This window comes from Apiospora kogelbergensis, assembly GCF_038363985.1.
Source record: "Apiospora kogelbergensis strain CBS 113332 chromosome Unknown utg000001l_segment0_segment0, whole genome shotgun sequence".
In the NCBI taxonomy this organism is placed as follows: Eukaryota; Fungi; Ascomycota; class Sordariomycetes; order Amphisphaeriales; family Apiosporaceae; genus Apiospora; species Apiospora kogelbergensis.
The window spans coordinates 8,059,618-8,073,268 of NW_027117418.1; the positions used below are offsets into that span (position 1 = coordinate 8,059,618).

The 13,651-nt window shown below is 55.4% G+C and overlaps 7 protein-coding genes across 7 annotated transcripts; 3 read left to right on the forward strand and 4 right to left on the reverse strand.

The window, feature by feature from the left end:
- Positions 1-374: 374 nt before the first annotated feature.
- Positions 375-1,591, reverse strand: PG998_002599 (uncharacterized protein; the record flags this gene model as incomplete). The annotated part of the gene is made up of 2 exons (XM_066869417.1): positions 375-656; positions 728-1,591. The coding sequence occupies 2 exons, from the start codon at positions 1,589-1,591 to the stop codon at positions 375-377; spliced, it is 1,146 nt and encodes a 381-aa protein (XP_066737832.1).
- A 329-nt stretch (positions 1,592-1,920) lies between these two features.
- Positions 1,921-3,639, reverse strand: PG998_002600 (pantothenate transporter liz1; the record flags this gene model as incomplete). The annotated part of the gene is made up of 3 exons (XM_066869418.1): positions 1,921-2,599; positions 2,654-2,884; positions 3,254-3,639. 3 exons carry the CDS (start codon positions 3,637-3,639, stop codon positions 1,921-1,923), a joined length of 1,296 nt encoding a protein of 431 aa, XP_066737833.1.
- Positions 3,640-4,371: 732 nt separating this feature from the next.
- Positions 4,372-5,675, forward strand: PG998_002601 (uncharacterized protein; the record flags this gene model as incomplete). Its single annotated transcript, XM_066869419.1, has 4 exons — positions 4,372-4,723; positions 4,785-4,918; positions 4,974-5,133; positions 5,248-5,675. The coding sequence occupies 4 exons, from the start codon at positions 4,372-4,374 to the stop codon at positions 5,673-5,675; spliced, it is 1,074 nt and encodes a 357-aa protein (XP_066737834.1).
- Positions 5,676-5,864: 189 nt separating this feature from the next.
- PG998_002602 (uncharacterized protein) lies at positions 5,865-8,108 on the reverse strand (the record flags this gene model as incomplete). Its single annotated transcript, XM_066869420.1, has 1 exon — positions 5,865-8,108. The coding sequence occupies one exon, from the start codon at positions 8,106-8,108 to the stop codon at positions 5,865-5,867; it is 2,244 nt and encodes a 747-aa protein (XP_066737835.1).
- Positions 8,109-9,055: 947 nt separating this feature from the next.
- PG998_002603 (uncharacterized protein) lies at positions 9,056-10,708 on the forward strand (the record flags this gene model as incomplete). Its single annotated transcript, XM_066869421.1, has 1 exon — positions 9,056-10,708. The coding sequence occupies one exon, from the start codon at positions 9,056-9,058 to the stop codon at positions 10,706-10,708; it is 1,653 nt and encodes a 550-aa protein (XP_066737836.1).
- A 16-nt stretch (positions 10,709-10,724) lies between these two features.
- PG998_002604 (uncharacterized protein) lies at positions 10,725-11,928 on the forward strand (the record flags this gene model as incomplete). Its single annotated transcript, XM_066869422.1, has 3 exons — positions 10,725-11,042; positions 11,159-11,364; positions 11,436-11,928. The coding sequence occupies 3 exons, from the start codon at positions 10,725-10,727 to the stop codon at positions 11,926-11,928; spliced, it is 1,017 nt and encodes a 338-aa protein (XP_066737837.1).
- A 1,092-nt stretch (positions 11,929-13,020) lies between these two features.
- Positions 13,021-13,494, reverse strand: PG998_002605 (uncharacterized protein; the record flags this gene model as incomplete). The annotated part of the gene is made up of 1 exon (XM_066869423.1): positions 13,021-13,494. One exon carries the CDS (start codon positions 13,492-13,494, stop codon positions 13,021-13,023), a length of 474 nt encoding a protein of 157 aa, XP_066737838.1.
- Positions 13,495-13,651: the final 157 nt, after the last annotated feature.

Here is a 13,651-nt window from a genome sequence, read left to right on the forward strand (position 1 = left end):
AATCAATTAGTAGGCTATCGGCATCTACAAAATTGTTGATCCGCGTACTCCTACTGGTTGCCGAAGTGCAGAGTACAGAGGCTCTGCCAGTCGTCAGGCTCTCAGGCAGACTGGAGCCACAGTGCCCAGTCTGGACAGCGGGCAGTGCATGCGAATAAGCAAACATATATGTACTGGATGGCTATCGCCAGCAGCGCCACCCGTATCACAAGGGTGCTCTACAGGGTTGGAACTGAGCCTATCTGCTTCCTTCCTCTTATTATGATGGATGGTGATTGCGAGCCAGCCAGATTATCCTTTGAAGATAAGACAAGGCAAGACTATGACGATGAGAAAACTATTCTTTATTAAGAGGGCTTCATAAGCTCGATACGTTAATTAAGAAGACAACCCCGCCATCTCCCCGAGAAGCCCTCTGTCTTATACATGGCGTTGGCCCGCCGTTTAACCCACTCAGCGCAGCTGATTTCCTCATAACGCTTCTTCTCGCCCTCAGCGACGCAGCTGTCCAACACGCCGCAGCTCTCATTCCAGTTGAACCCGACAAAGAAGGGCATGCTGACGCGTTCGCGCCCGCTCCAGTTTTGGGCCCGATGCACCGTGCTAATGTAGCGATCATTGGTAATGCGCTGGAGATAGTCCGCAATATTGACGACCTTAGTGAAGAGTTGGTCAGTTTTAGTGTGTGTGAGTGTGTGTGTGTTGAGATGATTCCGAACGGACTTACCAATGTGCCCTCGATGGGCTTCGCATTGATCCATTGCCCTTGTCGGTTGAGGACCTGCAGACCCCCGTTGTCGTCTTGCCACAGGATGGTGAACAGTTGGAAGTCGGTATGCGATCCGATGGAGACCTCCTGCTCCGACTGGGCCCGCCCCACCGCTGCGTCGCCCGCAGGCTTGGGGATGGGCGGATAGTAGTTCATGGCCAATACGGCGTCCGGATATGTCACCTTGTCGTCGAAGAAGTGCTCATCCAGCTCCAGGGCCAACGCGAAAGCTCGGATCAGGGCGCGCGCCAGCCCCAGGCAGGCGCGCCAGTACTCGACCACAGCGGCTCTGAACTGCGGCAGGTTCGCCGTGGCTTCCCAAGGGAAGTCCTCAGGCGCCAGGTGGGCGGCGGCCTCGGGCGGGATTTGGGTCACGTCCGCGACGGCCGGGTCGAAGCGCGGGTCGTAAGCCCACGAGAAGCTCTCGCGCACGTCGACGGACTCGAAGGGGTTGATACGCTGCGAGGCCGCGGGCTTGTAGCCGTTGAAGCGGCGCGACTGGTCAATGCTGGCCCGCATCTTCACATCTACGGGCTGGCGGAAGAAGTCGAGCACCGCCGCATGCGCCGCCGCCGTGGTCGGCGCGGGGATCCGGTGCCCCGAAATGTAGAAGAAGCCCGTGTTGGTCGCCGCATCGCGGATCTGGCGAGCTACCGCCTGCCGGTCGGTGAGCGAGGACTCGGTGCAGAGGCTCGATACGTCGATGACGGGGATCTCGGACGGTTCGGCATCGCGGAGCGGGGTTTGCAGCACGGTGCGGGCTACAGGCCCGTTTCCAGACGAGATCAGGAGCTGGGTGGTAGGGACATCGCCTGTAGCCATGTTTGACGTGCTCGACTAGATGACTGTTGGGGGTTGTATACTACAATCGTGCCCGGGTTACGTAGAAAAGACACCTAAGTGATGCTCGTGATACACAGAGCATGCCTTCATCAGTCTGCAGATTTCGCACCGATTCAGAGCTCTGATTCATTCACTTGCTCCGTCAAACCATGACAGCGAGATGCAGTGCAACTGCACCGCGTTATTGCCGATTCGATTGAGTCAAGCCAGGCGTCGGACCAAGCCGACGGCAAGTCTATCCCGCCTTTATCAGGGCTATGGATCCCCTACAGCACAACCCCGCCTGCCCGCTTGTCCCCCAGATTACACTAACGCCCACTAACGCCCACTAATGCCGACCAAATCTCTAGCGAAGACCCTTCTGGTCTTGAATCCACGACTTCTGTAACAGCAGCCGTTTGACATTCCATCCCATCCAACTGCTGCACGTTGCTGCTCTTCTTGCCGTGTTCGGTCCGCAATTCCAAGACTCGTACCAGCACCACCCAGACGCACATCCCGCAAACAAACCCCAAGCTGGCCTTGAACCCCTTAGCGAACTCAGGGGCATCGGTGACTGGGTACAGGAATTGCTGCATCACGGCCGACACGGCACCTCCCCACGAGTTCATGATAGCGAGCGTCAGGGCGCGCACCTGGCTGTCCCCCGCCGTCAGTAGGTTGGCCCAGCTGTAGAAGATGGGCGACAGCGGGCCGTCGAGTCCTGCGAACATGTACGCGACGACGCGCAGGCCAAGCGGGATCTGCCACACAACGAGACAGATTGTGCCGAACAGCAGGATCGCAATGTTGAGAACCACAGCAGCCATACGCCGGCCCGTTGCGTCCACATAGACGTTGAGCAGCAACACCATGACAATGTTCCAGCCGTTGATCGCGGTCGGGATGTTGTTCACCTCGTACAGGCTCCAGCTGTGCTCGGGGTCGTTCTTCAGGTACAGCTGCATCACCGTGTTGGCGACCTTGCCGACTGTTGTATTCCAAAACCTGTCGGACGGAAACGCGTAAGCACTGCTCAAGTCGAGAAATGAGATCACTTACATCCACAAGATTGTCAGGACGTAAAGCTGCCATGATTTCACACTCCTCAGGAACAGGTCCCATGTGAAGTTCGACGTCTCCTCCCGGCCATCCTCCACTAGCCGTTCTATGCAGCGAGCCTTGTCCTCGGCGCTCAGATAAAAGGCCTTGGTGCTGTAGGGTGTGTCTGGGAAGAAGATGACGCCGTAAGCGGCGATGACAATCGTGATGATGCCATCAATTATAAAGACCCTAGTGGAATGAGTTATCGTACGTGCTCATTATGAGGTCTAACCAAGGGCGTAGAAGATTTGCTTACCACCTCCACGCTGATATTCCATTCTTACCGTCCAGGCTGGCCAAAACTGCGCTTTGGAGGTAGCCTGATATCATAGTGCCAACGTATGCGGCGCAGGCAAATATAGCGGTGCGCTTCCCCAGCTCCGTTCTTTTATACCAAGACCCAAGGACATATTGGATTCCGACGAAGCACGAGCCCTCGAGGAAGCCAATAATGAACCTGATAGGGTATAGCTAACGACAGACATCCCTTAGCACCAGGTTATTTGACTAGCAGCACCGCGTCATCGACCTACCTGGTTTACATTAGTGATCGCATACGTCCCAATAGTCAGTATGCCCCAGACGAGCTCCAGCCCCGGCAGCAGGACGCGCGGCGGGATCCAGGTCAGCAGCAGGTTGGCCGGGATGGGCCCAAGGATCTGGCCGACGGCGAAGCACGTCTGCGCGAGGTTGAACTCGGTACCCAACATGGCCAGGTCCTCGCGCATGCCGCTGACGTAGGCGTTGCTCAGGTTCGACTGGTCGAGCCATTTGGTGAAGTACGCCAGGCAGCCGTACGTTAGGATGAAGAAGTCGATCTTGAACAACAGCTTCTTCTCGGTGCTCGGGGTGCCCCGGGGGTGCCAGAGGAAGAAGTCGGGCTTGTCTTGGCCATACGAGGAGGCGAAGATGTTCTTGGCGTTGTAGAACAGTGAGAGAGACATGTTGTGACAATGCCGAAAGTGCGTCCGGTGGACTACTCCCAGTGGCAGTCACACGATGGGTTTTGTGGATATCTCACGGCCAGCCAGGAGGACAACCAATAGTCATTTAGCTGGTGCGCGGAAGATCAACAAGAATATTGTAGATCGAACAACTGTATGTCTACTATGGGAGCTGGGAGATATTACTATGTGCAGGTCCACTTCAGTAAGGGCCTCCAATGTGTTCGTCCAGATCCTGGGCTCTCTCGCCATACGGGCAGCCCAGTCAATCAACAAATCCCTGGCCCAGTATTCTATTGCCGGAGGGTATCTGTTACATCCCCCCTCTCGTGGGTATGCCTATCGAGGCCAAGGATGTTAATCAGATAGGGGAATCCCGTCGGCCATCATTGCGACGCTAACAGTACCCGGCTATCTCGTGTAGTGTCCCCCGAGGGGCGGGGATTGCGGGGAACCCTCCGGCATTGGGAGGCTCTCCATCCAGAATAACATCGTGCAGTATATTGACGTGCGAAACAGGACCCAGAGCAATAATAAATGAAGATTGAAAATCCTGACTTCATAAGAAGACATGAAAATCTGAATAGCAATGGCAACTGTTCTCGATCCAGTCTCGTCAGCCCAACCTCCGGCCATGCCCGGCCATGTAAGTCAAACAACGAGCATAGCTACCAATCTCAAATGCATACAGGGACAATTGACTAAGAAAAGACATACACTAGGATAAAGAATATGTTTACTTCCATTCCGGATCCGAAGCGACGTATCGCGAGGTCTCAAACAAAACCCTCCTCGTCCTTCACCTCGATTCCAACCGTGGATCTGGCAGATCTAGACAGCGGGTCCCTCGAGGCGCGACAACGCATCGCCCGCGAGATCAGGGACGCGTGCCGCCAATGTGGCTTCTTCTATGTCAAGAACCACGGCGTGCCCGAAGACTTGACCCAGAAGACCTTTGTACTGCTCCGGCGCTTCTTCGCCCTCGACGACGTTGTCAAGATGGAGGCTCACGTGCAGAAGAACCCGGCTATCCGGGGGTATGAGCCCATGTTGGAGACGAACTTGGACCCGCGAACGAAAGGAGGTCGGTTCCTCTGCCAGAACCCCCTTTCTTCAAGCACCCATCTAACCCATATGCTCTGCAGATATTAAGGAAGCCTTCACCATGGGCGACTGCTATCTAGAGCCCGAACAAGACTACACAGGCAAGACGGGGCAGCCAGGCCCGCCACCGCACGTTACGCGGCCGCAGAATATTTGGCCTTCCGCGGCCCCCCTGGTGGCGCGAGGGGCTGTACGCCTACTACGCACACGTCTTGCCCTTGGCTTTGAAGCTCGTGCGCGTCTTCGCCCTGGGGTTCGGCCTGGACGAGAATGCCTTCGAGTCCATGTTCCGCTTTCCCATTACCGGCATGCGGCTGTTGCACTACCCCCCGACGCCTACGTCATCTACTGAGGAACATGTGGGACTAGGTGCCCACTCCGACTTCTCTTGTAAGATCTCTCGCATGGGTATTTTCAATTTTGTCCCTCTCGTGGTGAATTCATGCCGGGGGTTGAATATAAGTCTCACCTGGCACTTGTGAACTGACCGAGCGATTGACACAGGGCTCACCCTAGTCCTCCAAGACGAAGTCCCCGCCCTCGAGGTGCTGAATCAAGCCGGCCACTGGGTTGACGCCCCGCCCGCGCCCGGCACCTTCGTGTGCAACGTGGGTCAGTACCTGGAGCGGCAGAGCAATGGCCAATACCCGGCGACGGTGCACCGCGTGCGGAACAAAACGGGGCGGGAGCGGTACTCCTTGCCGTTCTTTTTGACCCCGGGGCCTGAGGTCGATCTCGAAGTGCTGCCGTGCTGTTATGACAATGGTGATGCTGGTGATAATAGCCAGAAGAACCCGAGGAATTATGATAATATCAACGTGGGGGACTTGTATATCCGCCGCGTCTTGCCGGCGCGCACGAAACATCCTACCAGTATCAAATATCGGGATGTACCGCAGGAGGAGTGGAGCTACGATATGCTTCTTTCATGATGCTCTAGTCAGATCGCGAACGGCGAGGATCAATTCACGAGCAATAGCAAAGGGAGTGCGCATAAGTACGATATTCAATGATTACGAATTCCAGTCGGATCCAAGTGAAAGAGCGATGACATGTAGCATAGTTTAAACACTAGTAGCGACCCCTTTCTTCGACTAGCCTAATCTCAACATATCGCTCCATCACAACCGCACTTGTCCACTTGCCGACAATGTCCTAGCCGCACTGAGGCGCGGATTCGTGTATTTGACCGTAGCCGAGACGCTGGGGTTCGAGTTGCCCGTGACGCTGTAGGTAGCGAGCACGAACTTGTTAGCCGGGATGGTAGTCGGCACGTCGACAGGCTTGAGGGTGCCGCCGCCATTGCCGGCCGAGACCTGGAACGAAGCGCCCGTGTAGTCGACGTCGTCGAAGTTGCTGACGTTGACGGCGAGGAGACGGCCGCCGTTACCCGAGGTCGACCCCAGCGAAACCCACCCGTCGGCCAAGCGCGCGTCGTTGGTGACGGGGCGGCCGGCGCGGCGGCCCGGCAGCACGCCCGAGCGGTACGCGTTCTTCTGGGCCTCGGCCGAGGTCTTGGAGATGTCCGAGACGATGTAGTTACGCAGGTAGGTGTCGCCCTGGGTGCCGGAGCCGTTCGGCTTGCCGTCGAGGCCCTGGCCGGCCTTGCCGTAGTTGTCGATGAGGGTGTTGTTGCCCGTGTGCATGGGCCCGTTGCGGTTGGCGACGTACCAGCCCTGGTTGCCGAAGAAGATGTTGTTGAGCTGGATATAGCTGTTGGACCCCTCGTCGTTGTACAGGCCCCAGTACCCGGAGTCGTAGACGTAGTTGTTGGTCACGTACGTCGACGGGCTCGTCGACAGCGTGTATACCCCACCCAGGTCCGTGTGGCTCTGCCCATAGCTGTGTACCAGGTTGCCGTCGATGACGTTGTTCTTGAGCGTCGTCGGTGTAGTGTATTTGGGCTGGTACTTGTACAGGCCCCGGTTCACGTACTCCTGGCTGCCGCCGGCGTCGTTGGAGCCCCACCCGTAGCCGTGGCAGATGCCTGAGTAGGGCGTGGTGTAGATGTCATTGTGCGACACGGTCGAGTACTGGGGGTAAGACAGGAAGATGGGCACCGTGGAGCTGAAAAGGGCCGAGTTGTTGGTGAAGATGTTGCCCGAGATGTTGATGCGCGTGACGGTCTGACGCTCGTTGGACGGGTGGTGCGCCTCGGCTTGGATGCCACCCACGCTGATGCTGTTGCCCATGACCTGCGTGAAGTACCCGTCGGTAATGGAAACATCGCTGGCACCAAGACCGACCTTGGACAAATGGGCGTTGGGATCGTTGCCGACTCCGATGCCGCCGTTTCCGATCTCGGTGAAGCTGCACCCTGTCAAGTTCACCTTGGTCGCGGCACTAATCTGGAAGGCGCTGGGCATCTGCCACCAAAAGGGGCGAGTCGCTTCGTGTTCAGGGTAGGTCTTGTCTTCGCCAATGTAGCCGCCCGTTTGTTGGTCAGCGAATCCAAATTTGCCTGGCCGGAGCCAAGTTGAATGGGAGAAGGTGAGCCCCTGAAACGTGATATCGTGCGCTGGATCGCTGTAGGAGCCGCCGATTGAGACTAAGACCTCCTGCACCCCAAGATACGTGTCCAGCTTGCTCAAGTCCTCCCCGCCGAGGGGCTTGTAGTAGACCTTACCCGCCTGGGAATCCAAGTAGAACTGGCCGCCCTCCACCAAGAGGGCCAGCGCGTTCTGCACCCAAACCCCGAAGTCGGCAAAGGGGCTGGAGACAGTATCCCAGCCGATGATCTGGTTCGACCAGCTGTTCTGCTTCATGACGAGCTCGCGGTTGCCGACGGAGACGATGGGGGCGTAGCGATCAGTGAAGGACGAGATGAAGCGGACCTCGGCGCCGGCGAGGCCCTGGGTGTTCATGAGCCAGTCGTAGCTGCCCGAGGTCCACTTCATCGACGTCTTGGTGTAGCTGAAGTCCTTGCGGTTGGCAATCTTGCGGCGCGCATAGTTGGCCGCCTTGCCGCCCACGAACAGATTGCGAGACTGCGTCCCCGCGGGGACCGAGGCCGAGTAGATGCCGTTGTTCCCCGCGGTCCAGCCCGTCACCTTCAGGCCGCCCGAGATGATGGATCCTTTCTCGCCGAGCCAGTTGACCTTGTGGCCATCCTTGCCCGAGTCGGCGCTCGTGAAGTTGAGGGGTCCAGTCAGAGTGTAGGTCCCGGCCGCGACGTGCACGGTGATGTCTTCGCTCAGGGACTTGCCAAGCTCCGCACGAACGGCCTCCTTGGCCTTGGCGACGGTCTTGAAGGCTTGGCTGGCTGAGGTCCCTCCATTGCTGTCAGAGCCGTCCGGGGACAGGTAGAGGTCCGTGGCAAGTGCGATGCTGGCCAGGAGAGACCCGGTAAGAATGGTGAACTTCATCTTGATTGATCCAAGGTCCAGTCAACGTCTTAGCCTATGATTGGCGAACTTGCATAAAGCATGTAAGTCTACACACAGCGGCTTGCTTAGATTTATAGATGACCACTTGGGCTATGCCAGATCGCTTGTGGAAAGATGTAGCCCGTCGTGGGCGCATTGCCTCCGGAGCGATGCGGCGGGGCCCTGTTGAACTTTCCGGTATGCCATCCTTTCCGCAGTAGCGGGAGGAACATCATCATACCAACCCATCCCCGCACGGAGCGAGATCTTGACTACGGTTATAAGGCAATCGGCCCAATAAGAAACCACCAATCCGGAGAATTCCCCGAAGAAGCTCTCGTTGCAGCGATGTAACATAAGAGACAGTAGGGGGCACACCATGCGCGGCACGTAATTGTGTCTGGGAGATGAGTAGCGCATCACCCGACTTGAATGCGCGAGTTGATTTGAGCGGCAGCAACCCCACCGGTCCTGCGGGTAATATGGGCGGGAGAGATCGATCCTAAGCGAAGCGGCTCGCGATTGGAGGTTTCGATGCTTTCGTCAAATGGGAGGCCAAAAACTAGCAACCTAAGCCCAGGGTTCAAGAGAGGCGACTTGCATGGGTATGACAGTGCTCGCGCTCGTCCCTTGCTGTCCAACTGAAGCATATCCGTGTTGCGACAGCAATCCATACGAAGAAGGCCGTGGCGACCTCGAGGTCTTGGGACGATGAGGTGGTTTGGCTTCAACAGGAAGCTGCGATGCTCGAATGAACAAGCAGTTGGGCAGCAGAAATATAAACCCCGCACGCACGGGAGTTACTGAATCATGTCGCCATCTGAACTTTTGAAACTCTGCTTCCTGAAGACGCTCGGCGAGATGCGTGAGGGAACTTGGGGGTCAAAGGTCCTGACTTCTTCATTCACACTTTCATCGTCTACTCTTAACAATCCCCGCAAGCACAAATGGCATCAAACGATGTTCGAAGACTACCACTGGGAGATTTACTTGCCAGTTATCGAAAATATAAAGACGACACCAACACAGTGTCAGCATGGCTCGCCGAGAACGCCCTCAAATGCGGCTTCGACATCAAGCATGGTGTAAAGCCTGTCCCTCAGCCCGCTGTCACCGCCAAGGTAGGGGGAGGTGGTCGATTGAAGGGGAAGGATCGCAAGAAAGCCAAAGAGGCGGCGGCCGAGTTTTCTTCAGTCTCTTCCCTTCCAACTGGACCTCAGTACATCATATCGGTCTCTCAATTCTTACCCATGGCCCAAGCCATCGCCACACACAAGCCCAAGATCAAAGTGCCCCTGGTGCTCAATCGGCTCTTTCATCGTGTCATCAAGGCTCGACGCTCCTTTGCTAAGTGGTATGCCGAGGTGGGCAAGACTGAACACGCAACCAGCAATGAGCGACACACACATTTTATCGATGTTCTCCAGGCAACTTGGGAGGTTCTTGTTCCCATTGAGCAAGCACGCAAGGCCACTGAACCAGACAGGAAAGACGTTAAGAGCGAAAGTGGTTTCCTGGGATCCTTAGAGAATCGGTTCGCGACTCTCCATGTCGAAAACCCAAATGACACTTCATCTAGCCATCATACCACACCCAAACCCTCGTCCGCCGACGACGAAGACTACAGATTGCCCACCAACATCAAGGTCAAAGTTCAGAGAGATGATGATGAAGTTGAGAACGACTTCTTCCTCGCTATATATACTTTCCTGAACGAGCTTAGCAGCGCCAGGCAGTGGATCCGCCATACTTGGGAAGGTATCGCCGTGGGTGATACCCGAATTCCTCAAGCAGCTTTACAAAGCAACTTGGCGATCCAGTTGGTGCGCCGAGCAGAGTTCGGTCTCGAGAACTCCATCGAGCGTCCCAAGAGATTTCCCATCTCGGTGTATCCGTCATGGACCCTCCCTTTGATCTTCTTGTATCACAAAGCTGGCTTTTTAGACCCTGCAAAGATCCGCGAGCTTCCCTCGTCAAGCCGATTAGAGAACATCACTAAGCCAGGCTTCATGGTCGCTGGTAATGGTGAGATCTGGGGTAAATGGGGTGACTTCTGTTTTGCCCAATTGTTTCGATTATTCCACCCTCTTGCTTACTCTTTTGATTCCACACCGGGGCAAGCTGCACTGGAGCTGGTTCTTGATGACTTCACTGATGCGGAGGGCAATAACTTGTTGGTGACCTTTCTTCGAATCCTGGCGGTTGCTACTAGCGCCAATATAGGCGTGGCAGAGGATGAAGTGACACGAGGCATCCGTGTGATGGCTTCCCAGACTACCGCTGTACCAATCTGGGCAGTATTCGGGTTCCAATGCCTTTTAGACATCAACACCGCTCTATGGGGACATAAGTATACATCACCAGGCTGCGTCCTAGTGGAACTCAAACGGCATGTCATCATGGCCGTCAAGGATCTTACACAGACGGACGTGTGGAGCATCAAGCCACCGCTCGGGTTTGCGCCCTCTTACACCAAGGACTTGACTTGGATAATTCGCTTGGCTGAGGATCAGGCACTGAAAGGTGGATTGACCGACGAGGCCCGTAAAGGGTCAATGGGCCTTCTTCCTGCCCTTCAAGAGGACCCCGATTTTTTCTGAGATACAACCCTATCCGATGTGGGCTCATACTCTACAATCTGCGATTCCAGATCTACAGTCGAGTGTTGGCCATAGACCATGGGTTGGTTACATTCTTGCCCATGATCCATCTCTACAAGATGTGCCAGCTCGTGTACCCGGACATGCCAGCCTGGCCCGACATGGAGTTTTTGCTTCTGCACCAGAATGTGAATCGTCTCTTCTTCGGCGGCTTGCCGACCTCTTTAAGAGAGTCAACATCCAAATACAGCCTGGCAATAGGGATGGCGGCGCAAATTCTCCCCACAATGAGGAGTACAGTCAAACCGATATTCCCGAGATACCACAAAATGAAGTACGCCGAGAATGAGTGTCCGATAGGCATCATTCTCGATAGTTCCCTTAAGAGGGTGTGTCGAGGATGATGATATGGTGCTATTGGAGCTCTTACGATGGCTGAACGACCCTCAGAGATTAGACTCTATTGACTCTCTTATTGATCGAATATCGGGAGATGATGGCCCGGAGGAATTGGGTCTGTCATCAAAACTCGCAAACTCGAAGAAGGAGATACACGAGAATACAACCTTCCCTCATGCTGGCATCGCTGAGACCGCCAACTTTTTGGATCTCTTCCTTGAGAGTGAACGCGATGTTCTTGGCTTTGACTGGATCGGGTTCATGTGCACTGTCAACGAAATGGCCACGCTCGTGCTGCCCATTTTGTGCTAGCACTATCCCCCGACAGCTTAGCAGATGCGCGGTTCTCCGAGTCTGTGTGGGAGCCAATGCTCGACGTCGAGATTGTTGTTGAGAAACAAGCTAGACGCCGGGAATGCGACCCAGTATCGCTCTCTGAGATTGTGCCGCTCGCGCTGAAAGAGATCTACGATGCGCTGCAGGCCAAGGGCATGTCTAGCTCGGTCAAGCATAAAAGGGACGTCAAAACCCCGGATGGAAAGAAGCAAGAGGCCGTTTGGTACACGATGGACCGCGGCATCGCAGACTTGATCCGCCGCCACGGGCCCTCTAATATGTCGTTCCTCGCGACTTCGGAACAGTCTTTTCAGGGCCGCTTCTATAAGAATTGGCCGCCAGAGAAGCTCGAACGCAGCTTTGTCATTTTGAAGTCCCGCGCGGCAAACGACCGGGCCAAGGAAGAAGAGGGGCGAGACAAGGAATGGGATGAGTATGAACCCCCAGAGAGCGGAGGACCAGCATGGTTCCTAGGTCCCTTATGAGCTTGACGGGGAGAGACTCATGCGCGAGATCTTCTGCAACTTTGGACAAAGTGTTGGGAAGAATCTGGCCAAATCCAGCCCGGATTCAATGTGAGAGCATTTACGGAAGATGTTGGACGTCTTCAGCGAGATCTGCAGGATCACCTCTGCTCCCGAACTCTGAAAGCGATACCGCAACCAGCTGGGGGAGGTGAGGTGGGAAATGTCGAATGAATGTATTATGATTTTGGCACCGGCTAGCTTTGTTTCATTCACTTGTCAAGGTCAGGAAGTGATAGAGGATGCGTAAAGCTTGATTTGGGCGATACGGATGCTTCAAGACTATCGATTACTACTATTTAGGGCGTAGGACTACTTCCGTATAAGTCGAGATCTGAAAAACTTATTCCAATTGATTCAGCCCCATGCTTTCGGGCGGGTAAGCGGGAGGACGAGAGGGTTTTCCGTCCATTTGATCTTTGACAAAAGAGGCCACATCCTTGTGACTTCATGGGGACACCCACGATTACCGACCCGTTTCTCGGCATGAGTCCAGTCTTATTGCTTTCAATCCAGAATGAAACACCGTACCATGCGACTGGAATTGAACGAGCCTGGCGGTGTACAGTTCGCCTTTCCGACGCGGCGCTTCCTTCTCCCTCTTCCCCAGTCCCTGGCTATCTTGCGATTTGCCTCGGCGCGTTCTGAGACGAGAACACGAACATATGGTACTCGGTATAACATCGTAAACCGCCATCTTCATGGAACTTATCATCAAGTTGTTGTGTGGCATTGGCTTCTTGGGCCTCTCGGCTTCTGTGTTCCATGGGGCGGTGTCTTTGAGTTCCAGGAAGGCAAACACCGAGAGCACATGTACTTGGTACATAGTCACGGCAGAAGGTGAGAAGTTCCGTCTGGCCTCTGCTCGTTCGTGGCACATGAACCCGTCTCGTTTTTCGGAGCCTTCGAGGAAAGATACTCGGCGGACCTACGAAAGGGTGTGGGTGGTCCTTGGCGGCTTATTATTGTGTCGCTGGATATATATATCTGCCTCTCAAGTTGCTCCTAGCTCGGTCGGTTGTTGTCGTCTGCCATCCATGCTGTGTCGCGGGGTCATCCTTTCGGGAGCATCAACGAAAACATCTCGGTGATGGCTATGGGAACTCTTGGGGGCTTTTGGTCGTATCGTACGGTGGCGGCTTCGAGTTCACCCCTGGTGCCAACATCTGGCGCGCTGCCGCCGGGTAGCTCAGCAAGCCCATCGTCCGGTCGAGAAGTAGCCTCAAGTTCGCGTATGTTGCCCAACGAAGCTGAGCCGGGCAGGTCGGTGGCCTTCACATTGACGATGGTGTCAGCCGCCCCCTGGAGGATTTCCATCTGCTTTTGGCTGGGATCCCGCAAACCTCCCTCATTGTCTCCCCACGTTAACGGTCGGGGCTCTATTGATCGCATGGGACTGTGTTCATTATCTTTGGCCCCCGGCATCTCGCTTGATGAGTCGCTCTGCATGGCCTCGTCGTTCAAGGCCGCCCGCTTCTTCTTGCGATGGATATGCCGGCGGATGAAGAAAGCTCCGACACAAATCATGGCGACAAAGGCGACGGATCCCACTACACTGCCGACGATATGACCGGTGGTTATGTCTAGCGATGGGTATGCGTGTTAATAATGCAAGCGGAAGAGGGTGAGAGGAGAATGACGGATACTGACAGTGTCGTACATTGGGGTCACGGATGTCTCGCCG